At 37.7% G+C, this 26,542-nt stretch overlaps 1 protein-coding gene across 6 annotated transcripts; it reads right to left on the bottom strand.

Moving 5' to 3' along the window:
- Window positions 1–1,686: 1,686 nt before the first annotated feature.
- LOC121523236 (T-cell differentiation antigen CD6-like) lies at window positions 1,687–23,752 on the bottom strand. Of its 6 annotated transcripts, none has more exons than XM_041808029.1 (14): window positions 23,637–23,752; window positions 20,093–20,161; window positions 18,004–18,285; window positions 14,742–15,056; window positions 11,725–12,039; window positions 9,730–9,798; window positions 9,422–9,556; window positions 8,848–8,973; window positions 8,526–8,648; window positions 8,264–8,335; window positions 7,874–8,044; window positions 6,430–6,492; window positions 6,237–6,340; window positions 1,687–5,966 (listed from the first exon to the last, which is right to left on the bottom strand). In XM_041808029.1, exons 1-13 carry the CDS (start codon window positions 23,683–23,685, stop codon window positions 6,246–6,248), a joined length of 1,884 nt encoding a protein of 627 aa, XP_041663963.1. In that variant the 5' UTR covers window positions 23,686–23,752; the 3' UTR covers window positions 1,687–5,966; window positions 6,237–6,245. The 6 variants fall into 6 exon arrangements, with proteins under 6 accessions (XP_041663963.1, XP_041663961.1, XP_041663960.1 ...); XM_041808027.1 differs by having other exon boundaries at window positions 1,687–3,037; XM_041808026.1 differs by having other exon boundaries at window positions 1,687–6,340.
- Between the last annotated feature and the right edge of the window lie 2,790 nt (window positions 23,753–26,542).

Below are 26,542 nucleotides of genomic sequence, written 5' to 3'. Positions count from 1 at the left end.
AATTAATGTCATTTTCTTGGATTAACCTATAAAATCAGGTCTATATCCAAACAGGAAGTCAATTATCCTTAGTTTAAGACAGTAGAAAAAATTGAAAACACACACAAAAAAATCAAGTCCAAATATTGGAATTTAAAAATACATTTAAAAGGGTGCTACTGATCGTGATTAAGCACAGTAATTTGGACCAAAATCGTGATACAAATTTTCAAGTGTTTAACAGCCAACCAATAAAGCAAAAAGGAGGCCTGATGAGTGTAAATCATACGTGACAAACACTGTAAACTTGCCAAAACCAAACCATGAGGTTCAGGTGGCTGTCTGGTACAGTAGTAACAGGAAATGAGGTAATGAGGGCCTCTGAGAGTGCACAGCACGTAGAGTGATGCACTGACCCGTAACAACCCAGACAGGTCCGCTGAACTTTAAAGGTGAATTGGATCAGGGCCTCCGCTCGGCCTCAGCCAAAAAAACCTCCTGATGAGGGCTTAGCGGCAGCAGTGAAAGCTACCTAATGAGTGAGGAGTAATCAACACTATTACCAGAGCCTCTCACAGCTACAGCCAGGCCTCAGCCCAGCAGGTTGTAATGTGGTTTACAGCCAACCTACAGGCTGATTCACTGTGAGGGTGACTAATCAGGGGACAGGAGTAGTACTGAATTTAATGGCTGTAGTATAAATCCTTGCCATTGTGAGGCCAAAGGGAAAAAAGGCTCTGATTAATAAGCTGAAGTGGATTTTTGCCCAGATCTTGAACCATCTGGGGCTCTACATAAACCGATGACCTCACTGCTTTTCAGGAGCTGTGGTCCACTGTGGAAAAAATCCCCGAAACTACTACTCACGTAAACAAGACTAGAATACATGACAGGTCATACACTACATGGACAAAGTATTTGACTGTGTGACTATTCCACTAACAGGGGCTGTAATGACATTGAATTCAAATAAATGTACTTTAATATGGAGTTGCTCCCCTTTTTGCAGCTATGACAGCATCTAGTCTTCTTGGAAGGCTTTCCACAAGATTTTGGAGTGTTTCTGTGGGAATTTGTGACCATTCATGCTTAAGCGCATTTATGAGGTCAGGTACTGAGTTTGGAGGAGAAGGCCTGGCTAGCAATCTCTGTTCCAGGTCATCTAAAAGGTGCTTCATGGAGTTAAGATCAGGGTTCTCATTAAACCATGTCTTTACAGTCCTTGCTTTGCGCACAGAGGCAGTCATGTTTGAATAGAAAAGGGCCTCCCTTAAACTGTTGTTGTTTTTTTGTTTGTTGTAGTTTGTGAAAATGCTATAGCATTGTCCAAAATATATTGGTATGCTGAAACATTAAGATTACCCTCCACTGGAGATAAGGGGCCCAGCCCAAACCCTGAAAAACAGCCCCTTACCATTATCCCTCCTTCACCAAACTTCACAGTCTCCACAATGCAGTGAGGCAGGTAACGTTCTCCTCTTCAGCTGAGAAATCTGCAGTGCCTTGGTGACTTTAAGGCTCCATGTGCCTTAGCTGTTGTTCCTGAACGCTTCCACTTTCTAATAATATCACATACAGTCAAGGCCGCCCATAAGGGGGATGAACGAGAGAGTTTTCTGAGGCCCATGGAGACCAGCAAAGTTATGGTCCATTGTAAAGTTAACCTGTGATAACCATATTTCATTTTAATCTAAATAATGATCACTCTTATCAAAGCAACAAAAATAAATGTTTATTTATGCTCCAGGAAAATGTAACCCTTTTCAAAATGTCAACCCCTTTTCTTCAAGCAAAAACCCTTTGATTAGTAATCTTAACGATGTGGATAGGCACATTGAACTGTCAGACTTTAACACAAGGCCACAACGTACACAAATATTAGAATACCCCCCCCCCCAAAAAACAGAAAAAATGAGATAACTTTAATGAAATAAAATTACAATGCAAAAAAAAGGACAAACTGGAAAAAAGATCAGGCAAAAATGATTAAAAAGTTGCAAATAAGTACAAATTGGTTAAAATAAAAAAGGGTCAATAAACAGCAAAAATTGGTTAAAAGAAGTAGCAATATCAGAACCCAGTTAAAGTTTGGTAGACTTTTAAGGTCCAAAATATGGTAACTGTCAGTCGGGACACTAGCACTAATTCCACTGATCCATCAGTGTTAATTTCATCAACTAAAACTATGACTAAAAATGTTTGTTGACAGCCTTTTTTTCTGCATATAACACACTACAGTGATTTGGTACCAGACTTAGGCAAGAGAATAAATGTTTGGACTAAAAGTAAAAACTAAAATGTGAGGACTTTTATGGACAAAAACTGGACTAAAATGTTTTTGCATTTTTGTCGACTAAAATTAAAAAGGTTAGAAATGACTAAAAGACATTTCACCTAAAGACTGAGACCATAATTACAAATAGCTGCCAAAATGAATACTTTGCTCCATCACATGTAAATCAATAAATCACAGCTGGGGAGGGCCCATTCTGGTGGCAGCCCTGCTTACAGCTGACTGTTGCATATCAACTTTTTGTAAAGACGGCATCCATAACAGTTCCACGCTTGAAGTCACTGAGCTCTTCAGAACAACCCATTCTGTATGTTTGTAAATGGAGTCTGCATGGATAGGGGCCTAAAGGTCTCTACCCATCAGGTCTCATTGAAACACCTGAATTTAATAATTAAAAGGTGTGGCCAAATACTTCTGTCTATATCATGTGTCTCACCCTGGGCATCACTTAAACAATGAAGGGTATTAAAGGGGGTCGAATGCCTTACTTTTGCCACATCCTAACAGAGCGAGACAGGGTTTTTATCTGTATTAGTACATGTTAATGAGTGTAGGGAAGAGTAGGTCTGAGTTGTTGGTAATCTTGAAACTGTGTGTACTATATCTATTTTATTCTATCATAAAACCTAAATACATGCAGGAACTTTAACAGCTTTGGGTGTTACATAATGAAAACCTCCTGATGCAGTGTAATTCTTCTTATTAAGTCCCTGGACTGTACGTGCTCTACATTGTCGGCCGGCAGGTACTGTCGTCTCCGTCCTCCTACAACAAACAGAGTTCAAAAGTTTAAACCCGGGCAGGTTCGCTTGTCGGGACACTTTAAGCAACTTATGGACTTATGGAGCTGTAATCCTCTGTGTGTAACTGATTTAATGAACAAAGTAAAAACAGAGGCTTGATCTTTTAATCCTTCAAATGCTACAAACTGCTTGAAATACTGGGGCGCTGCTTTGCTTTCCCTTGATGTTAATCAGGGCTGTAAATCCACTGATTTTAAGACTCTGACTTATCAATCTCTCAGAGCAGAATCAAACAAAAGGAAACTGTTTCAGGGAGGATCTGTGATATATCAGACTTGTAGATGGCATCGCTACAGTGTGTGTTTGACTCTGGCATGTGAAAGAGATTGAATTTCATAAGCAGATCTGGTCGTTAATTCGCCTCTTTATCTCCATGCTGAGCTCTGGACTAAATTTGAGTGTAATAAATGATTCTATGAGACATTTTATCTCCATAATACTCCTCCTTTTCTTTTCAGGCCTTGAGACATCCACCTCTTCCTCTTTTTGCCAAATACCTTCCAGTCAAAAACAGCAAATTCTGCTTGTAATCAGTCTAAAGCAGCACTACTCACATAGCTTAACTGAATCCAATCTTCCTATGAGCATGTGTTTTCCTCCCAGCTGAAAGTTTTGCAGGTACTTTGAAGCATTTTGTCATTTTTACATCCACAAAAAAACCTGACCTCTCTTTGATTTGAGGCATCATTTTCGATCAGGAGGAAGCGTTGATGCTCTGCAGCTGCTGCACATGAAATGGACCCAAAAAAAAGGCATGCCAGGTCCGGTTTCAAACCGCTCTGATGGTTTATGTTGGCCCAGTTTAAGACCCAGAGTTTTCCTTTCAAACTTTTTCACAGTGCATTTAATTTGACTTCTCATTCACTCAGCACAAATGGGGATGGGTCACGAAGTCCTGCAGCTAGAAGTCTTTGTCAAAAATGCTGTGGTTTTATGAGGTGGTTTGTTTGTAGTTTCTGTGTGAGGCCTTCAAACCAGTCAGGCAAAAGCTTATGATGCCACCTTGTGGCAGAATTGATTTACTACATTTTCCCCCCTGACAATACTATAGTATAATAAGAAACTTCAGGGAATATTCAAACACAATTTTTCACTAAAAGTAAAAACATGGATTGTGTGGGCTGGATAAGAAGTCTTTACCTTAGCAGTCTTTGATCACTTTAAGTGTCTGAAACTGATTTTTTATTTAAAAGGCAACATTTTTAAGCTTTGGCTCTTAAATATAAAAAAAAAAAACTTGACTGCTTGTTGGAAAATCTCACTGTAAGATTGTAGGGAAAAGCAGCACAGGCCAGGTGAGCAAGCATGAAATTTTGGAGCTGATCAGGGGCCACCCCAAACAGACTCTGAAGTGATCTGGACATCAAATGTTTTATTTTTTGTTCTTGTCTCATACAGTAAATAGTTTATCCAGGGCTGATCCACATAAAATGCATCCAGAGGGTATTTAGTCACTCTGGCTGATCTTCAGAGATCCTGTGTGGAGATGGGAGAAAGTTCAAAAAGGACAACCATCACTGCAGCCCTCCACTGATCTAGGCTTTTGTGGTAGAGCGGCGAGATGGAAGTCTCTACTCAGTGAAAAACCCACAAAACCAACTTGCAGTTCGCAAAAAACCCCTTGAGGACTCTCAGACTGTGAAAAACAAGATTCTCTGGTCTGATGAAACCAAGATTGAACGGTGTGGCCTCAATTCTAAACATTATGTCTGGAGGAAACCAGGCACCTGTCCAATACCTTCCCGATAGTGAAACATGGTGGTGGCAGCATCATGTTGTGGGCGTTTTCCAGCAACAGGGACTGGGAGAGTGGGGAAAACTTTTCTTATTTAAAAATTGCAAACAAATTTAACATTCTGTTTTCATTTGTCATTATGGGATACTGAGTATAGATTAATGTGGGAAAAATACATTTAAGTGGTTTTAACATCAGTCTACAACATAACAAAACTGAAAAAGTGAAGGGGGTCTGACTACTTTGAGGTTTCAGTAGGGCATTCATAAAACTAACTATGATCCAGTGGTTCCCTGAATGGTGTGCCAAGGGAATTTGTATTTATTAAGTTTCAGAAATGTATTGAGATTTTATTTTTATGTCTTGTGAATAATATTTTTTTTCAGTCAGGGCTCTGAGGCTCTGGAACTCCCTGACTGAGGAAATCAGATTGGCTGAGTCAGTGACTCTTTTAAATCTCTTCTTAAAACATACTTTATCAAAATGCCTTTCCTGATTTTTCTTTCATTTTAACTGCTCTTATTTACCTGATTTTATTTGAGTTTGACATTTCTTGATCTTTTCACCTGTATCCACTTTAGTGCCTGATTACTGGTATTTTATTTGCATTGTAATTTCTGTTGCTTGTGAAGCACTTTGTAATTGTTTTGAAAAGTGCTCTATAAATAAAGAATATTATTATTATTATTATTATTATTACTATAACAAGCCTTTACTAAGACTTGACCTCAGCCCCATTTAAAGCCTTAAAGGGTCAGCTGGTATGCAAAATGCAAACCAATAAACATCATATTTCCTCTTAAGTTTTAACACACGTTTTGTTTCTTGTTTAAATGTTCTGACACTGACTTCCTGCTGTTTTCTTGAAATTTCTCTTTTTCTTATTCTTTATTTTTGTATGAAAAAAGAACAGATGGGGCAAAGACAAGACATTACAATCCTCGAACTGTAAAGTAAATTTGAAAGTCTCAGATATAGCACATGGTGCATATAAATACATTCTGACATATAAAAAAGAGTATTAAGGGTCCTTGTGTTTGTGGCAACCGATTTTTCCACAGTCCTTCTTCTTCTTTTAAAGCCTCAACATGAAAGTCATTTTCTCCATGCTGCAAACAGAGATGTTTCTAAAATGTTTCACAGTGGGAGGATTCCTCTGAAGCCAGCATTCGAAGACACAGAAAGGTAAAGAAGAATCAAATGTTATATAAACCAAGCATTTTAAGAAGCTTCTACTGTTTATGACTCTTGTTTGAGTGGTATCTTATTGTCAAGCCTCTAAAAATGTCATTTAAATGCTGTTTTAAAAGTCCCATGCATCCTGTGGGCTCTAGTTTGATCCAAAACTGTAAACCTCTATCACTGTTCAATGTGTTTCTTCAGCTTGAGGTCCAGTTTTGCAGCTTTTGTCACATTCCCTTCATACCTCATCTGTTTAAGGTAAACAGTCAATATCATCGTAGTCGTCATCAGTTGAAGGGTTTGGGTCGGGACTCACAGGCGAGTAAACTGGCTCATCTTCGCCATCAGCTGATCATAGACGACAACAAAGATAAGCACATGTGATTTTTGTTTCAGAAGATAGGATGTGTGACTGCAGCTTGTTCAGCGATATTTACCTTGACTTCGAAGGTGTCTTGATTGTTCAGATAAATGATGATTATTGCCAGTCTGTTCCAGTTCTGTTATATAAGAGAGAAGTATCGAGAGTGATTTTTTTGCAGACATAGACAGGTTTTGTTGAGCACGGTGATCATAAACTGGTGGCCCAGGGGGTCACATCGGGCCCGCCACAGCTGCATGATAAAGACATACTCATGGATTCGTTCTTGAGTAAAGCAGCTGTTTTCAATGCCAACTTTCCACTTTAGGCACTTTGAGAGTTCAATTTTTCCTGCTAGAGAACCACAATAGATTGGTGTCCTGACTGTTTCCCCACCAATCACAGCACAGCATTTTAGCATCAAACCTAGTGATAACAACATGCCAGCCTCAGGAATATACAGCCAAAATATCACAATCGCCCCCTAGTGGCAGCTGGAGGTTAGACGATTGGCACTGACCTCACTACCAAATGTAAAAAATAATTTACATTTCTGAAGGAAATAAAAAAAAAAAAAAAAAAACAATTATATGTTACCTGGGCCAAAATATTTAGTTACATTTAGTTTTTGGGAAGTCCGGCCCCTAAGTGTCTTCCAAATAAAAACTGGCCCTTGTAAAAATGTAGTTGATGACCCATGGTTGAGTGACTGTACTTGGGGATGAGCAGCAGGAACTAATCCCAGAAATAAAAACAAATCTTTTATTTTATTTTCCTTTAAAAGAAAAATATTAACACTCTCCTGTTGTCAACAAAATGACAGGATAGCATTTGCATCTTCTTTCACCTTTAATAAATAATCAAATAATATGACCTTTAAGATTTTTTATGTTTTTAAGAGATTTTATAATGAAGACAGAGAGTGCTCAATAAAATTTTGGACCTTTTTGGATTTTTATGGTCAGGACTTATGAAGCTAAAGGAAAACTTCAGTGGGGAAGATTACATTCTGCGTGCTGGTTTAAGAGGTCATAGATCAATAGGTCTCATCTCCATCCATGCTCATTTACAGTCCAGGAATCATCAGCTGTTCACATCACCTGGTCACACCTATCCAACTGCTCCATTCCCTCAATATTTTGGTAATGGGTTTGAGCTTTTCTAGTCATCTAGTGAAGCAGCAGGAGCAAATTGGGGTTAAGTGTCTTGCGCAATGACACATTAACATTTGACTGCAGGAGATGGGGATTAGCGTTGTTTTGATTCTGATACCAGTACTAAAAATACATCTGATATCACTGAAAATGCATGTATTGGTATTAGCTTTTACTACAAATCATGAACCTGCACCATTAAAGAGATAAGGTAGATACTAGTCACTCAAAAACCACCCCACTAACAGTTATTGTTAACCTACAGAGAGGTATTTTACAGCCAGCTACATCCAGTCTGTCTATCTGAACTTCACTCTTACATGTGGACAGGATTCTGGTAGAAGCAGGTAAATAAATCCAACTGACCAGGTGTGACCAGGACGGAGCCGGTGTTTGTGTTCTCGTACTCTTCAGATGACGTACTCGAGGTATCAAATGAGTCCACTGAAATTTTTGACACTCGAGCGTATTGAGCATCTACGGGTTTGCCATTACGGCCAGTAAAAGCTCCCATCACTTCATTCTCAGGGTCAGGACCTAAAAAAAAATCAGTTTTCTTGTTTTTATCTAATAGTCGACAGATAAGCTATGATTTACATACAATATCTCATACAGCTGAAGACAAACATTAAAAAGGTGAATTACTAGTATTTGTTTTTAAGTATTAATGGCACTTTTCTGCAGAAAAGCTGTGCAATATTGAGTGTAATTGTGAACAGTAACATCACCACACATTTTAGACTAACTGTGACTCACCCTCTTCACACAAGCTTTCAAGACCTGCAGGCTTCATCAAAGAGGTCACATCTGTTTTGTACCGCTGGGAGTCTGCACGATGCACAAGATGCAAACTTTTAATCACTGACAGTCCTGCAAACACTCGGTGCAAACAGCATCGATGTGCACACTCACTAACTTTAACCGCAGATGCAGCAACAGAGTGAAACATCTCATGCAGCAAAGACTGAAAAACACCAGATTAATACGAGTGGAGAGGAAATAAAAGAATGTAGCTCACTGCGAAAGGTTGATAAAGGGACAGACGGCTCAACGTTTGGCTCATACTGCTCATAGTCTGTATCTACTGACGTGCTGTCAACACTACTAAGCTGGGTCCAGAAATACCTGGGGTTTGAAGGCACTTTTTGAGAGAAACAGAAAATAAAACGACTTCATGAGATGAATTTATGCCTTATCGATGCTAATGCAACTTCAACCTTCTCATCCCTCAGTAGGAATTAATCTATATAGACATTAATGTGGGTTTTAAAGAATGAAGCATGTTAGTATTCAAGTGTGATTTTTAATAATCACATTATATTAAATGTTCAGCCTCTCACCATCTGTGTTAGCTGTGTTAGCTGTGTTAGCAGTGACCTTGACGAGGTTGACAGAGTCTTGGTAGTTGTTGTAGTGATGTTCAGAGGACAATCCTGGTTTGGTGCTCGTCTGCTGGAGCAGTATCACTGTGGACATAAACCATGATTACAATTATTAAACAGGGAGCAAGGTTAAAATCCTGCTGTGTCTGAATGATTACAGTGGTGTTCACAGGAAAAACAAAGACTATTTTGTCATCAAATAGCTACGTTTACAGCTCATGTCAATAGATTTTAATTGAAATAAAATGATCTTATGGTGCCTGTCTCTCACTTAAGTTACGTAAAAAGGTCTTGTTTGGTGCTTTTTATATTTTGAATGGGAAATATTCTAAAGTAATTTATTATTTTTTTAAAGTAATAATTTATACTGCTTGTCTTGTTTGGGACTGCAGAAGGCTGGATCCTATCCCAGCTGTCATTGGTGTACACCCAGGACTGGTCGTCAGTCGACAGCAATAACAGCTTTTCTCTGGTTTTATTTCCTGTTAAGCGTGGGTAAGATTTAGACACAAACAGGAGCAAAGAAACAAACCGTTAGTTCTTCTGTAATGGCAGCAGAGCGTCGTGTTTATGACCAGAATCACGAAGAGGAACAGAGACACGGCGATGGAGCACACAAGTCCAATCAACAGGAGAGAGAAGCGAGGAGAGGCAGTAGGCTTAACTTCTGGGAAAGAAAGAGAGGAAAAATAAATGATTATGTGTCTGCTTTTTTAAACTGTGCCAAGACTTACTTTGTTGTCCTACTTTATTCTTAAATATAGCACAGAATATGGAAATAACAACAATGAATAAAGTGGGATTTTTCTTAATCATTAACATAAAAGTTAAAATATTTACTAGTAGCTGGCGTGGTCACAGCTGGATAAACTGGGCTGGCCGTGGTTGCGTTGGGAAAACCGAGGGAACCTACAAGGGCACAAAAACTCACAGTCATGGTGATTTTTAAACATGGCCTTAACTGTTTATTGAAAATTATTTAATAAATATTCTCATATACATCTTATATACTGTATATACCATCTATATATTGAATAAAAAACTGTGACAATATGGTAAACCAACCTACTGTTTAAAAGTGAACAGTATAACCTTACAGTGTACATTTTTTCAAAGTTTTTCCAACCTAGAGCTGAATTCCAGTCCAACCATCTTTATTGTTTGTAGCTTAGACATGGAAAAATATTTTTTAAAAGCTAGAAAACACGGCACATTCAGAGAGTATTCAGACCTCCTTCACTTCTTTCAATTTTTCTATGTTACAGCCTCATTCAAAGTCATTTAAATTCATTTTTCCTCACTAATCTTCACTCAGTACACTCAGATTGTTGTATGGCACGGATCTGGGTAAGGCTAGAAAAAAAACACTGAAGGTTTCAAATGTTCCTAGTGACCACAGTTCTCAACTGGAGGACGTTTGGCACAACCAGGACTCTTCTAGGAGATGGTCACCCAGCAGTATTGAGCAATCCAGGGAAAAGGGCCTTCAAACGAGAGGTGACCGGGAGCGCAGATGGTCAAGTGGTTTAAAGCACTACAAATGAACGCGGGCGGCCCAGGTTTGAATCCGGCGTGGGGCCCTTTTCCGCATGTCTCTCCCCACTCTCTTCCCTGTTTCTGTGTCTATCCACTGTCCTTCCTCTACCAAATAAAGGCTTGAAAAGGCCCCAAAATCAATCTTCAAAAAAAAAAAAAAGAGAGGTGACCAAGAGCCCATCTCCACCCAGAGCTCCTGTGTGGAGATGGAACAGAGTTCGAAAAGGACAACCACTGATCCGGGCTTTATGGCAGAGCGGCTGGATGGGGGACTCTCCTCAGTGCAAGAGACATGAAAGCCCGCTAGGCGTTTACAAAAAAAGCACCTGAAGGACTCAGACTGTGAGAAACAAGATTCTCTGGTCTGATGAATCCAAGATTGAACTGTTCTGGAGGAAACCAGGTACCACACATCACCTGCCCAATACCGTCCCAACAATGAAGCATGGTGGTGGCAGCATCATGCTGTGGGGGTGTTTTTCAGCAGCAGGGACTGGGAGACTGGTCAGGATTGAGGAAAAAAATTTCTTTTAAATAAATTGCAAAAAATTAAAGTTAAAATTCTGTTTTCACTTTGTCATGATAGGGTACTGAGTACAGATCAATACGAGAAAAATGAATTAAATAATTATAGAATGAGGCTGCAACAAAAAGACTTTTTAAAAAGTAAAGGGAGTCTAAATATATTTTGAAAGCACTGTATATATGAGTTAAAATACCATGTAAAATGTGTGACTAAACTGATAAAGAGAGAATAATGAAAATTTTATTTTGAGTTTCAATACTGTACATTTTGGAAGTAAGATAGCCATCTGAGCCAAGGTTGCTGCTTTGTTGTACAGAGTCTATGTAACATAATTATTGTTATTTTTGGCTATAATGATCCTAAAAAAAATCAAAAAGACTGTTTATGTATTTTTTTTGTCTTTAAGGCAAAATTAAATATTTTTCTCAGTACTTAAAAAGTAATTTCACCTCTTAAGAAAAGCAGAAAAACAATCATTTTTCATATCATGCAGCATCATACATTAATTCTGCCACCCTATTTTACATGAGAGCTTGAAACTGGAAGTAAAAAGAAGGGCTATCTGTTTTAAATGACAAAACTCTCTTGTCTTTATTCTGTTTTTATGTCGTTTTATTACAGTAGAAAAAAAACCTATGTTGTTCCTCCTGTTTCACTATTTTGAAGTTAAGAAAGACCGTTACACCCCATGTTGTTCTTAAGCATTCATGAAAAACATAAACTTTGCTTCATCAACAACCACAGATGCATCATGCACACATTGATTGACTCACCCTCACAGATGACACCAGATGCCTTTGATGAAGCACACAGGAAAGGTCTGTTGTTGATCTCCCTGCACTGCCACAGACTCTGGTCGTTTGAATAACACTGATAGTACCATTGTGTCCCCTTGTTGTGAGTGAGAGGAGGTTTAAACTGAGAGTACTGCTTTGGTCTTTCCCCACACTGCAGCATGGAGCAGACGATGGAGGCCAGCTTTGAATTCCAGCAGTTATCACACACTGTTCCCCAGCTGCCGTTACGATGGACCTCCACTTTACCAGAGCAGCGGTCCAGACCCCCAGTGAGTCTGACCGCTCTCATCTCTGCAGGGAAACAGAGAAAATAATAACAGTGGAGCTGTTATTGGAAAATACATATCAATATCCATTTTCCCCATATGTGATATGACATATTAGGATGCTGAATTCATGTCCATTGTGAGTAGTGGTATTCTTATATATATATATATATATATATATATATATATAAATATTAATAAATAAATAAATCAACTAGTCTTTATTTTTTAAAGCTACAGTTTATGACCGATATTACCTCAAGACACTTTAGAAGGAAGGTCTAGACCTTATTATTCATTATATCATTTTCATTTTTATTATTCAGAAAAAAAAAAAACAACCAATTTGAAAACTACAAGACTGCTCATCATTATTGTCATACATTCATGGTACCTACAGAGGGTAAATGTGTCAGGCTTAACCCAGATAGCAAAAGATGTTAATTCAATGTTGGATTTTGGTCAGATTGGTTATTTTTGGTTGAGGCTGAAAAATCTATGTTGTTTCAATGTTTAGTTACAGTTACCATTTCAACGTTTGAAAAATGGACATGGAACATGTCAACATGGAAATAACGTTGAATTTCCAATCAATTCTGACAATGAATCAACCTTGATCCAACTATGATATGATCAACATTGAAAGAATGTAGAATTGCATCAACACTGATTCAACTATATATATGCATTGCATTATACATTGAAACAATGTTATTACTAAGTAAAGTAAAGTTGTACTTTATTCATTCCCGAAGGGAAATTCATAATTTTACACTGTTTTTGTTTTTTTTTTACATATTACACACACATACAGTGATGGTCTTGTTGCTCATTGCTAAGTGCTACCTTGAGCTGTTGGAAGGCTCAGCCTGGAAGAAGCTCGGCTGGAAGGAATAGTGCTGGAGAGCGGAAGGTCGCTGATTCAAGTTGGTGGGAGCAGAGCTGGGCTTGGTACCTAGAGAGGTTCCATCACGTCTTGAGCACTGTCAAAGTGCCCTTGAGCAAGGCACCAAACAGTGTAAACTACGAATTTCCCTTCAGGGATGAATAAAGTACAACTTTACTTTACTTAGTAATAACATTGTTTCAATGTATAATACAATGCATATCTATAGTTGAATCAATGTTGATGCAACTCTACATTCTTTCAATGTTGATCATATCATAGTTGAATCAAGGTTGATTCATTGTCAGAATTGATTGGAAATTCAACGTTATTTCCATGTTGATCATGGCAAGCCATTTCAATGTTTTTTCAATGTCTGACATCAATGTTGATTGCATTCTTCAGCCTGACAGTATCACAATGTTGATTCAATCACTTTTTGCTATCTGGGAAGTGATGTCCAGGCCTTTTGACCCAGTGAAGAGAGTTAAAGTTTGAAGGGGCTCTGTCTGCAGACCGTAGATGCCCCCTCTAGTTGCCTGAATGGTGGCTCACTTTGGCTTAATTAGCTATAGCCAAAGCTAAGATAGCACCTCTAGCTACGTAGTTAATGTTACTATGTAAGCCAATGTAGCTGCATTAGCTAAAGGTAACAAAGCCACCATTTGCATAACGACTTCTTAAAGCTCAAGCTACACACGTCATGTAGCTATGTTATCTGCATAGCTTTTGTATCAACCCAGCTTTGTTGGCTTTAGAATCAGATACGTAGCTACAGAACCTAGGTAGCATACGTAGCTTAAGTAGCTTTGTTAGCTTTAGATTTTCATCTTGTTTCCATATATGTATTTAACTGATATCCTAATATATGTAAATATACGGGCAATGCCTCCTTGAGTCCAACGCAAGGAAATGCACTTTTTACAGATGGATAAAAAGCTGATATTCTACCTGTAGCCACTGGGGAGAGGATGAGAATATCTGGAAGTTGGCCAATTAGGAAAGCATTGTGTATTTCATATAAAAACATATGAACAGCCAAACAAGTTAAGCTAACTTGTTTGGCCATTCAAACGTTAGTTTATATGTTAAATAATCCGTTTCTTATAAAAATCATCCCTTCCAGCTGTTCACTTACATGTTTACATATATTTGACACAACCCAAAGATCTTACAGCACTTCATATCAACTCATAAACCTATAATCAAATTTATTTAATTTTTACATGGCAATGCTAGCTTAGCAGCTACCTAAGTAACTAGGCCTATCTGTTGATACTAGCATTTACTGTGCTTCACTTTGTGTCAGTTTAGCTTTTGCGTTTTTTCTATAATTACAAACAAAACAGCCTAAATTATAACTCAACTCAATGCGTTTACTTTTTTAAAAAATTAACACATAAAGCCATCAAGCTACTGTATGTTAGTAGCTACTAAACAAATGTTAGCATGCCATCAAATTAATTAGCATGCTTACCCAACATGTTAGCACTTTTTAGTAGAATTCAGGAGAGCCGTCCTTGCTGGTTGTATTGTGTCTGGTTCTTTTGTGTTAATAAAAAATGCAGTTTGAAGTTGTTCTCAAAGCCTCATGGGCGGCATGTACACTGGCTAAACGTTAGCATGCTAATACTGTTGCAGTGAACTTGTTAGCAATCTGACATTAGCTTTCATAGGATTTATTTTGATTTTTTAAATCAATGTTCAGTCAAACAGAACACCCATACTCAGTGTTTACTCGTGCTACTTTTTGTTTTGGCATTTAAGCAAGTAGGTAAATAGATTATATTTTAATGTTTTAAATTAAGAATTTATTTAAAAATGTGTTCTTTGACAGTGACCTGAGCAGACGACACCAGCGTCCTCTTTGTGTCCACAGTCGGATTCCTCCTGTGCAGACGGACAGGCCCACAGGTGTTCCTCTTTGCCCGTACAGTTCAGCTCATCCAGGTGGACAGGTCCTTTACCTCGGGAGAAGAGGCCGCCCTGTCCCGTCACATTTATAGCATAACCGCAGCCCAACTGGGCGCAGACGACGTCAGCATCCCGCAGGTCCCACTGGTCATCACAAACGGTGCCCCACCTGCCGTTTCTCCACAACTCCACCCGGCCAGCACAGCGGTCTGACCCTCCTGACAGCCGGGCGACATGGTGACCTGAGAGCATTGTAGAAGTTAAGGCGTTATTTCTCACAGTGAAAACTTAAGTCTAAGAATAAGCTTCTATGCCACATTTCTAGTCAAATACGTCTTGTTGCTGAAGCCAAATTTACCCGATAAGTCCAAAATTTGTTTGGCAAAAAATGTAAAACACAAAAAACGAAGGCCTGCTGTACTAAAGTTCAGTATCTTGATTTACTGTACTGACAAGTTTGATTATCTCATTCAGGACACTCAACATGTTAATTTTGCTTGTCCCTTGGGGACTTTTCACTTACTTTGAGCAACCCAGTTTTTTTTTTTTTTTTTTGTTTGTTTGTTTGTTTGTTGTTGTTATGTTTTGTTTTTCTTTTTGGTCTTAGAATAAGATTTTACTTTTTTTTCTGGACTTTTGAAGGTAATATGGCTTTAAAAGTTAACCAGGATTTTTTTGTACTTGTAATCAGACATTTACCTGCCAAGAGTCAATGTCTTAGCAGTGTTAAGTCTGCAGAGTTTAAGCAAAAACAAAAACAAACAAACAAACAAAATAAATAAATAAATAAATAAATATATATATATATATATATATATATATATATATATATATATATATATATATATACTAACACTATGCCAAAATTACAGAAAATTATTCAGGTAAATCCAGTTCATCACTTGATTATTGACTTGAGTCCCTAATTTTGTACTTTTAGATGTTGAGGTGTTAATATGGTATTTTAGCAGTGTAAGTTAATTGAGAGAATATAAATTCATGTGTAGTTATTTACAGATTTACAAATTTAGGTGACACTTTATTTTAGTGGGCCCTTATCACCTAATAAGTTTATAACAATTGGTAGTAATTATCTAGTAATTTCTCAAGAATAAGGTGGGAATTACGTTGTTAAAAGTTTTACCAAGTACTCAGAAATATGATATTATTAAAGAAGTATACACCTAGTAATAATTTAATATTTATCAAGTAATTTCCAGTAATATTATGGCAATAGTCTGGTAATTAGGTTGTATTTTACCCTAAGTGTTAACCTAACCATCACCCAAGCCCTAACTCTAATCTTAAAAATAAATTGAAAATTATTCAGGAAGGACTCACTTTAATCTAGCGAGCCAAAATAAAGAAATTACCTCGCAATTAACAAGCAAATTATAAAGAAAATTAACATCATATTTCTAAGAAATTACTTATTTTCACAATATTATGAGGAATTACTCGATAATTAATACATAAATGCCTGGTAAATATTTCCTTAATGAAAATAAAGTTATTACCTGGTAAAATGCCAAGTTATTACTAAGTAATTACCACCTTATTCTTGAGAAATCACTTGCTAATTACTACTTACTACTTTAAAACTGCTAGTGAATTAGGGCTAAAACGCTTCCCAAATTTATTCTAGCTGATACCAATACTGATATAATATACAAATATAGTTTAAACCTTAGACTACAAATTTTAAAGTTCAAGGATGAACAGATTGATACAATTTAGTCCTGAAAACACACTTTAAAATGTAAAAAATTAGGATTAATTACGAAAATAATTATGTGACGCAGAGCAGTTGGTCCTGTCTTAAACTCCACAAACTTCTGAACACATATGGATGTTATTTACAGCTGATATAGGTCAATATCTACAGCTGATATATCAGTAGTAAATACTGACAGAAATTGTCAGAGCTGCCTTGCCTAAATCAACTGCATAATGAAACATTTATGCAGGGGTGTCAAACTATTGCCTGGGGGCCAAATGTGACCTGCAGTCCATTTTTGATTGGCCCACAGCAAATTCTAAAAATAAGATGAAATATGGCCCACATCAGAACAGGAAGCTTGAGCTTGACTGTATTGTATTTCTTAGTTTTAACACAGGGCTGTGCTACCATGTTGAGTCTGTAAACAAACATTTTGACAAGATCAATTCATTGATGCCATTTTTTTTTTTTTTTTTGTGACTAAACTGAGACAACACTGTTCATGGTAAATATACTGGCAACCAAAATGATTATTATATCTTGATTTATTACTCTTTATTTGATTACCACAGCAAATAGCAATGCCAATAGCATTCCAGGGGCAAAGCCAGTGGTAGCCAGGGCCAGGGCACCCTGAAATCCTTTATAGGACCGGTTAACATAACCTACAGTACATTAGATTGGTTTTACCAACGTCAATATCCTCAAGGTGAGGTGCATGAAAGTGGCCCCAGCATCCTTCTACATTTCTATTGTTCAGACACCCCTGTATTAACATTTAAAATGTTCTGGAATAATTAGATGCATCACTGGCATTATTGTGCACTGACTAAAGCCACAAAGGTCTTAAACATTTTTCTTCAGTAAAACACTCAAAAGCTGACTTGCTGTCTTTCACTCCTATTTGAAATTATTTCGAGAAGAAACTAGAACTACTGCTCAGTTATATGGCTCTGCAGGGTATTAACAAACAGTGAAAGTTTTGTGGTGGGTCAAGGAGAAGAGCTGGAGTGGCTTTCATGGTAATGAGATCTGTAGAAATCCTTTAGGCAAGTGATGAACATGAGGCCCAATGACCTTGAAATTGGACCTTTGACCTCCAAGACCTCGTCAATTCACCATTGAGTCAGAGTGGATATTTGTACACTTGTCCTATCATTTCCCAATAACCTTGACCTTCAAAAACGGATTCAGTTCGTCCTTAAATCAGATCAGACTTTTGTGCTAGGTTTGAAGAAATCTATTTAAGTTTTCTTGAAGTAGTAATGTAATGAAATGGTTACAGCCAGCATGGAGACATAAAAAGACACATCTGCAGCTTTGTCAGAGCGCAGCTGAGATGTTAAACTTTGCAAAATCTAAGCTGCAATCTCTGCACTCATAGTAACAAAAAAAAAAGCAAAAAAAAAGAACAAATACAAGCCACAGATATTTTTGTAACTACAGGAAACAATAGAGAAATCTCTTACCACAAACAGCTTCAGAAATCACTGTGCAGTTTTCTGCAAAAGTCTGTGAACAGTTTTTCAGTCGGCCATCTTCGTAATAACAGTCATCAAAGCAGCTGATGTTAGCAGGTGAGCTGCTGTTAGTCACACGATAGACGCTGCCACACTCAAGATCCTGACAGATCTGTTCAACTAAGGTGTCCATGGAGTCTGCTGTGAAAGCCACCACATCACTTCTCCTGTTTCCAGACATCATGAATGTGAAGTGACATTTACTGGTGAGTCTGTGAATGAGAGGGTCACCTACGGACACACAGAGGCAGACACAGAATGATTTTATCTGTATTACTTATAGTAAACATAAGAGAGGGTTTTTTTTTATGTTATGCAGACCTTGGATTCAGAATGTCTGTAAAAATAAAGTGAATTAGTTTGATATAAATATCTTTTCTGTGCTGTTTTCAATTGAACAGTGCAGTGCATTCAGAAAGTATTCAGACCTTCACTTTTTAGATTTCATTCAGTTTCAGCCTGATGCTACAAATAAAAGATCTCTTGATCTTTGCTGAGATGTTTCCAAGTCTGCTTGGATTTTGAAAAAAAAAAAAAACAACTGAAGAGCTCTCAGACTGTGGCAAACAAGATATTCTGGTCTGATGACCAGGTCCTGGTTCAGGACCTCAGACTGAGCCAAAGGCTAACCTTCCAACATGACAATGACCCTCAGCATACAACCATGAAAACACAGGAGTGGCTTAGAGACGACTCTGTGAATGTCCTAGAGAGGCCAGCCAGTGGAAATAGGTTCAACTCAGATGTGTTTAGGTGGCAAAGTTGGGTTAACAGAGAAAAAATAGGTGGGAAGTGGGGAAAGTGGGTTAAAAGAGTCAAAAATAGGCATAACAAACAATAAAATGTGGCTAAAATGGACATAAAAGGTGTTAAAAAAGGGGGGGGGGGGGGGTTGAAAGTGGCAAAAATGGCTCAACAGATGCAACAATAGCCAGAAAAGGGGGAAGTTGGTTAGAAGTGGCAAAAACCAGCAGAAATAAATGGTGTAAAGGTGGTTAATTGTGGCAAAAATTGGCAAAACTGATGAAAAGTGGCAAATAATTGTAACAAAAGTGGCAGAAAGAGTGGTTAAAAGGAAATTAAAAAGAGGCACATATATATGATGTCAACATCAGAACCCAGTCATGGCTAATTCACTTCTCAGCTCCAAAATGAAGTGTTAGCCAGCACAATGGTACCAATACTGTTGATCCAACACACATTCATGACACCATCCATAAATCAGAGCTGGGGGACGATCCATTCTCTGGGTTTATCAGGGGCCCAAATCTACGCTTCTTTCTGTGTTACTCATTTATTGATTATTAGTGTGCTGTTTTACTTATTAATTGAAAAGGTGTTTGGGTCGTAATGACTGGTTGAACATGGTGAAATTAAATACAGTGATGGCCCTCATTCAAAGGCTAAATGTGTGAAAGAATCTGCAGGCGCTTTATACCAAATTTTTTATTACAACTATTGTATATGAGATTTTTATTTCACTGTATGGTATACTCCTCTCTCTTTCCACCCACCCACATTTCCTGTTCACACCTCTCCTGTCTGTATAATCAGCTTGGTAAACAGTCGTTCTGTTGGTGCCATCCCACTGTTAATTCTTCCATTTCTCTCCTCTATCACTTCATATATTCATCATCTCTGTGTTAACTCATAGTTGCACAAGCACTATCTTTGGCAGATGACCTTTCATTGATTCTGAAATCAACTTTGTCAAACTGAAATGTTTCTGGGACAAAGTGCTACAGGAGATGCAGAAGAGCACAAAGCCACGCGACAACCAAAGCAGCAGGGGGGCTTGCAGAGTCAACCAGAATCTGCAGTATGTGGGAGAAGGCTTCTCTATCTCACAATGTGTGATTTGCACCTGCAAGACTTTACAGAGATATTTCACATTCAGGTCAGCCCACATCCTGTCAGAACGAGAGCAACAACATTTACAGAGTGTGCTGTGAGCGTTTCTTCCTATACTGGACATATTAAGGCCACAAATTCTGTTATGACTGTGTTTGTGTGTGAGGGGGAGCAGAATTGAACTTACTGTCTGATTCCTCATCCTCAGCTCTCACCTGGACATGAGCTGAGTCTGTTTGAGTGGAGTTTGGTGAGGCTAAAATGAAGAAAAGGAGTGAGTCATTACCCTCATTGTGAGCAAAAGTGTGGATGAAGTCTTTACACATCTAAACACCACATCAAACACCACCAAAGGGCGTTTGACCATGGTGATCGGTTTTAGGTGTTTCAGCTCGTGGATGAAGAGCCACGTGGGTGCAAAGACATCAAACAAAGACTAAACCATACACCAAGTGCAATCTAACCTCTATTCCTACTAGTGGAAACTCGATTTTTGCATTTTTTAACCCCTTTGCTTAACTTCTGAGGGCCCAGACTTACTAATCTCAAGAAATCAAAGGTTTACAAGTGAGTCAAACGCAGAACTTTGTAGAAATTCAGTGGAAAATTCCATCAAACTAAGATTCTGCCACAAGATTGGGGCTGATGATAAAGATAAGAAAATCAAATATATTCAAAGCAATGGTTCCTCATTAGTGGGTTAAAGAGCCATTTCAGTATATCACTCATGTGTACAGTCTTTTTTAAACACCTTTGATTAGTTCTGCCTCTTTGGTTCGCTCTTATTTTTGATTAAAGGGATATTTCAGTGTTTTTGAGGAGCCTTGCAGTAGTAGTTGTATAAGCCTCCAGTGATTTCACTGAGCATTGCTCCTTTAAGATGGTCTCACTGGTTGTATTAGCCAATAAGCTAGGCTATACGGCGTAACACATGGGTACAGTTTCTCCATAGAATTCAGCACATTTTTGGTCAAAATAATGTTGGCCCAGACATGAGCACTATCAAATCATTTTTAAGCTTGTAATTTTAAGCCTCTGTGTTTTTGTCACTATTTTGCAATGCAAGAGTACATAACCAGTAGCTCAGGTTCACATTGCAAAATAGTGACAAAACACAGAGGCATTCTGGGTAAAAAATAAAATGCTTCAAAAGTTTTCAATGGTGTGCACATTTCACCTATCATTGTTTTTTTCTAAAGATTTATTTTGGGCATTTTTGTGCCTTTATGTTGATAGCTGGGGACAGTGGATAGAGTCAGAAACAGGGATGAGAGCGGGGGAGGGACATGCTGTAAAGAGCCTCAGGCCGGATTCGAACTCATGGGGGCGCACCTTAAACCATTAGGCTACCTGCGCCCCAGCCATCATTGTTTTTGGGTGAATCTTTACCAGAAACTTGCTAAATTTGACAGAGAAACTGTACCCATCTGTTATGCTGTATAGCCTAGCTTCCGGGCTAATACAACCAGCGAGACCTTCTTAAAGGAGCAATGCTCACTTTAGGCTAATGCCATTACTACTAACTACTTCATACATCCCAACGTAAAAATTACTTAAATATCCCTTTAAATTGTATTGCTTGAAAGATATCAAAAAATTGAGTTGTGTTGTCTCATTTTAGAGTTGCTGTTGGGCATGGGCTGGAAAAAGAGTTGGACAAAGCCTGTGTAGACGCGTTTGCACATGTGCAGTACAAATTGGGTTTCCGGGACAGATCGGGTAGCAATGAGGCGGACTCAAACAGCTTTTGTGGAAGCTGCCATACCAAAATCGTGGTCCCAGCTGAACTTTGAATGAACTTATTTGCAGACAAGAGCCGGCCCACTGAGCTCGACTTCTTGTCAGCGAAGCCACAGTGAGGTTTATCCAAAATATAACTGAAATGATTGTGGTACAAAAAATTCACCCCTGGACAGCGTGTGCCCATTAAGACTTTAGCTAGTGAGACACATTGTTTTTTACCAGACTGTAACATGTGTTGTGTGCTTGACTTCCTTTGTTCCTGCAGCCTACCTCAAGTTGACACTTGCTTTATTGCAGTTTTTTGCACTTCCACATTAGCTTAATTTTTCAGTGCCGGAGGTTGCCACTTGGTGTTGGGTCGTGAGGCTTGACAAGCTGATCAGCCTTTCTCTACAGAGGCACCCTGGGGTGCCTTGTGGCATCATCAGGGGTGCCTTCAAAATGCTTTAAACTGAATTCAGAATCGCTATGAATATGAAGATCATCTCTGAAATCCCATCAGTCCCAGTGTTAGTGAACGATGAGTTTATGTCATTTTGCAATACACAAAAATCATACATTTGCAGTTTTGCAGGGGTTTGTGGTGTGAAAAATGCTTCAAAGTGAGAGAGTGTGTCAAGGATTCATCTGGTTAATTCTATTACTACTTGAATCCCTTGGAAGTCATCGGGGTATAGTTTGTTCGTATTTTACTTGTAAATGTTGATCGGGGAGGCTTATGATTTTTTTTCTATTTTAAAGGGTGCCTCGACAGAAAAAAAAGGTTGCGGAATGCTGGGCTAGATTTGAATTTTATCAGTTAATTTAGGGATGCACTAAAGTATCAGTACACCATCTGTATCAGCGATCTTGACGCTGTTTACCAGCATCGGCACCTCAGCAACCAGTGCTCACCTGTTGTGTCAGTTTAATCCTAGTATCTAGTTCAGAGGCTCTCAAACTTTTCAGCCCATAACCCCCAAAATAAAGGTGCCAGAGATCAGGGACCCCCACTGTGCCTGGAGGTGACGGAGGATAGTTGAGCACAGCCATGCACATTCAAGAGGAATCGTGCAGACTTACAATTTAACGATTTTTAAAAATGTCTTTAATTTCAGCTTAAATGTCACCAAATCACCATGTTTTTATTTCACATTTAACTATTGGTATGCATATATTTGTATAAAATTGGCATAATATATAATTTGAAGTCAATAACAATATTCTTTGATCTAGTTGACCTGACTGCTGATTTCAGGCAAAAGTGAACAAACTCTGATCGGTTAAATCTCAGGATGAAATGCCTGCATTTTGTGAGTCTTACACCAAAAGAAGTAATTTTGAAAACAACATTATCGGTTCCAGCAATAAACTAAAAAGTCGTTTTAAACATCAGTACTGGCAATGGCCCTGACTTTCACTTTAATTCTGGTATAAATTCATGTGAACATTTTTATGTACATTAATGTATATTATCCACTTTTAATCAGTCGTATCACTTAAATATTTTTGTGTCTTTTTTTAAATAATTTTTCCCTCCAATCGCTGTGAATAACATATTCTTCAAGCTTGAATCTGTATGGAAATTAGAAACTTCTAGTGGACAAAAAATATCCAAGCAAAATAACTGATCCATGGGCCTTTAAAGATTCATGCAAACAGGCTGCTGTGTTTAATTTGAATAATCTGCAGCCTTCTTGACAAAATTTTGGTCCAAATTTCGCAGCCAGAGCCCAAAAATGCTTTCACATCACAGGCGGTAAAATGATATTTTACTTTAAAACTTGACAATATTTATTTTCTCGTGATAATTTCTGACAAACAGAGAAAAATACTGGCATATCAGAATGAAACCAATCAAATACATTGTGTCAGCAGAATCTGAATTATAGCATCAAACTTAGTTCCTATTAATAGAGTCTGTGGTTGTCTCAGTCACCACCGTCTCACTAAAGCTACAGTCAAACCGACAGATTCAACACACAGACATTATAAATGCATTAGTTTACCTCGACACAGACAGCTCAGCTGGATGATCAAAATGTATTTCAGATTCATGTTGTCAGCAAAAAGAGGAAACCTGCTCCTGTTGTCTCTGCTCAACCGGTGCAGTCTTCTGTGCTCGTCTGTTTCCTCTTTTGTTCCCTTTATGTTTTAGTGACAGAACTTCCCATTCAGCACAGCGCCTCATGACAGGAAGTTTAATCTGCAGCATTTCACCAATATTAGAGCTCAAACCTCATTAATAATGTCAAAACAAACATTAACCTGTCTTTATAACAAAATAGTGCCACTGTAATTTACCTGGTTCTGCTTTTGACATGACATACAGATTATTTTACCTTTTGCCTTCAGGAACAGCAATGAAGTGGACTAACTGACGATCCAAAGCAGTGCTTCATGGATGGTCTAGCCTCAGGACCCACCGCCTCCTCCTTCATGAGAAATCGTGATCCAAATTTCTAGGAATGGTCAACCACCAGAATTTTTTAATGTGAGATGTTTTCCTTTGGAGATAGGACAAAGAATGCCGCTGAATTAGAGGTCCACTGGCTATTTTGCCATTTTGTTAATTTTTTTTTGACAAAATAAACCACTCAGAAAATGTAAACCATGTTCATGTTTGGTATAATACTTTTCAGCACTACCTCAACTTTATAGAATGAAAACTACATTTTTTTAAGATACAGGGCCTCCAAAAAACAAAACACTCCTCAAAAAATGTTTTTTAGAAATTTTTATTTAAAACAATATATTGTCATTTTTAAAAAGAAATTACAATATGCTGAAATTATGAAAAAAAATACCAGTGCCGGTCCTGTACAGCATGGTCCACTGTCCCCAAAGTGTAACATTAATTTTTATATCAAATTAAAATGATCATATTTCCTGTTTTACTTGGCCTTTTGACATCAAAGAAAAACTGAAAGAAAGCTTAAAGATCATACTTTCCACACCAAGTGATTGCAATGCAACATGTGGCTTTGTCTTCATGCTGTCATTTGACAAATGTAGCATATGATGAAATCACGTCGACATGATCATGGACCTCTAAGAGCTCATTACTACAGAGGCCATGGGAGGGCATGCATGCATGCATTGTATTTTACTCCATAAACTGTGTATTTTTCTAGAGATCTCAAAATATCAGCACATTGTCATGGGAAACCCAGATTTGATACCCCAAGATCATGAGGAAAAATGAGTTGATATCCATAAAATAATAATAATAATAATAATAATAATAATGGGAGTGGAGTACATCACAGACTCTTTGCCTAATTTTCATCCAGGCACGCATTTCTTACCTAAAAACAGCTCTGGGACCCACATTTGGATCCCGACCCAGATGAGACCCACAGATCTTAATAATGTCATATATTCATGTTACATGGAATAATAGCTGGATTGATAGTTGGGATTACCTTTAGTTTACAGTTTTTCATCACTGGGTCACAAAGCTCAATATAGTTTCATAGAAAATATTATGGGGTGATTTTAAATGTGTTTAAATTTGTATTTGAATAAGGTTATTGATGTAACAGACAGCAGACTTAAACAAAAACAATACTATGTTGTTGAATTTTAGACCACCCCTCTCCCCTACCCCACAGTCCACACACAACATTGGCAAACATGTCATAAATAACAGATTCTAAATTAAGTTTAAAACAATAAAGAGAACTTGTGATAAAATAAGAGGATAAACTATTTAAAAAATCCTGAAATTAAAATAGTGAGATAAAACCTAAAATACTACAACAGATACATACAGTGATATAGATTTAGTTAAAGGCTAGCCAAAAAGGTAAGTTTTGATTTTGCCTTTAGGGATAGTTAAAGTACTAAAAATGTAGTTTTTCATAGCAAAATTCTCTATATTATAAAAGATCTGTGACTCAGGGTGGAAAGTAACTAAGTACATTATCTCACTGTACCTGGGCAGCTTTTCATGTACTTGTACTGTTTTGAGTATTTTCAAAATCAGTCTTTGTACTTTTAAATGCATTTTGGAAAACATTGAACTACATAACATTTTAAAAAGCATCAAGTACCAATTTTAAAAAATGACGACTCAAAGTCAAAATGAGGAGGCTCTAGATCAACAACTCATTTAACGTGATTAAATTTTACAGAGACAAAAACACATGAGAGCATGAATGGATCGAAAGGTTTTTTTAATGAGAACCTACAGACTGCTGATTTTTCCAATGTCCATCCTCATTTAGGCATTTCTTATCACAGAGTTTTAATTCAGCACAGGTTAGGTTTAGCCATTTTTTTAAAGTCTCTGTGAAGTGATACAAAAAAATCTTTATTTAAGGTTTGTTGTATGCCAAGCCAAATTTTAGGGATGAAGAGCATCTCTGAGTTTATAAATTTAAGCTTCAAAATCATGACGTTAGACTGTAAAATCTGCACTGCGATGGTGGGTGTGTCTGTTGAATGAGCTGAAGCCACACCCACTCAGGAGAAATATGAACAAAAGAAAAAAAAAAAGAAAAATGCTTCCAATCAGAGCAGAGACAAGGCTTGAGGATTAAATTTACTGTTTTCTGGCACAAATCTCTCTGTTACGATGCTTTTAATGATCACTGTGGCTGATAGATTTGAGAAATTTACCTCAGAGTGAATAAAACACAGCATGTAGAGGCTGTTAATTTTCAATGAAGGCAGTGACATCATTTGGCCAGAAGAAAACATCATTGAGATTGAAAAATCTCTTTTCCAAGAGTGTCCTGGCCAAGACAGCAGCAGCAAAGAGAGATCCAGACAGACAAAAAAACAGTCATAAAAAAACAGTATAGTATACAACATATGTAGTCCATATGCATCAGTGGCGCACACACACAATCTGATGTGTCTGCCTTCAAGTCTTTCAACTTTCTCTTAAAAATGTCCAATGAGATCAGTT

Source organism: Cheilinus undulatus, linkage group 16, assembly GCF_018320785.1.
Source record: "Cheilinus undulatus linkage group 16, ASM1832078v1, whole genome shotgun sequence".
Classification (NCBI taxonomy): Eukaryota; Metazoa; Chordata; class Actinopteri; order Labriformes; family Labridae; genus Cheilinus; species Cheilinus undulatus.
The sequence above is the reverse complement of the archived record's forward strand: the minus strand, read 5'-3'. Positions and strand labels throughout refer to the sequence as shown.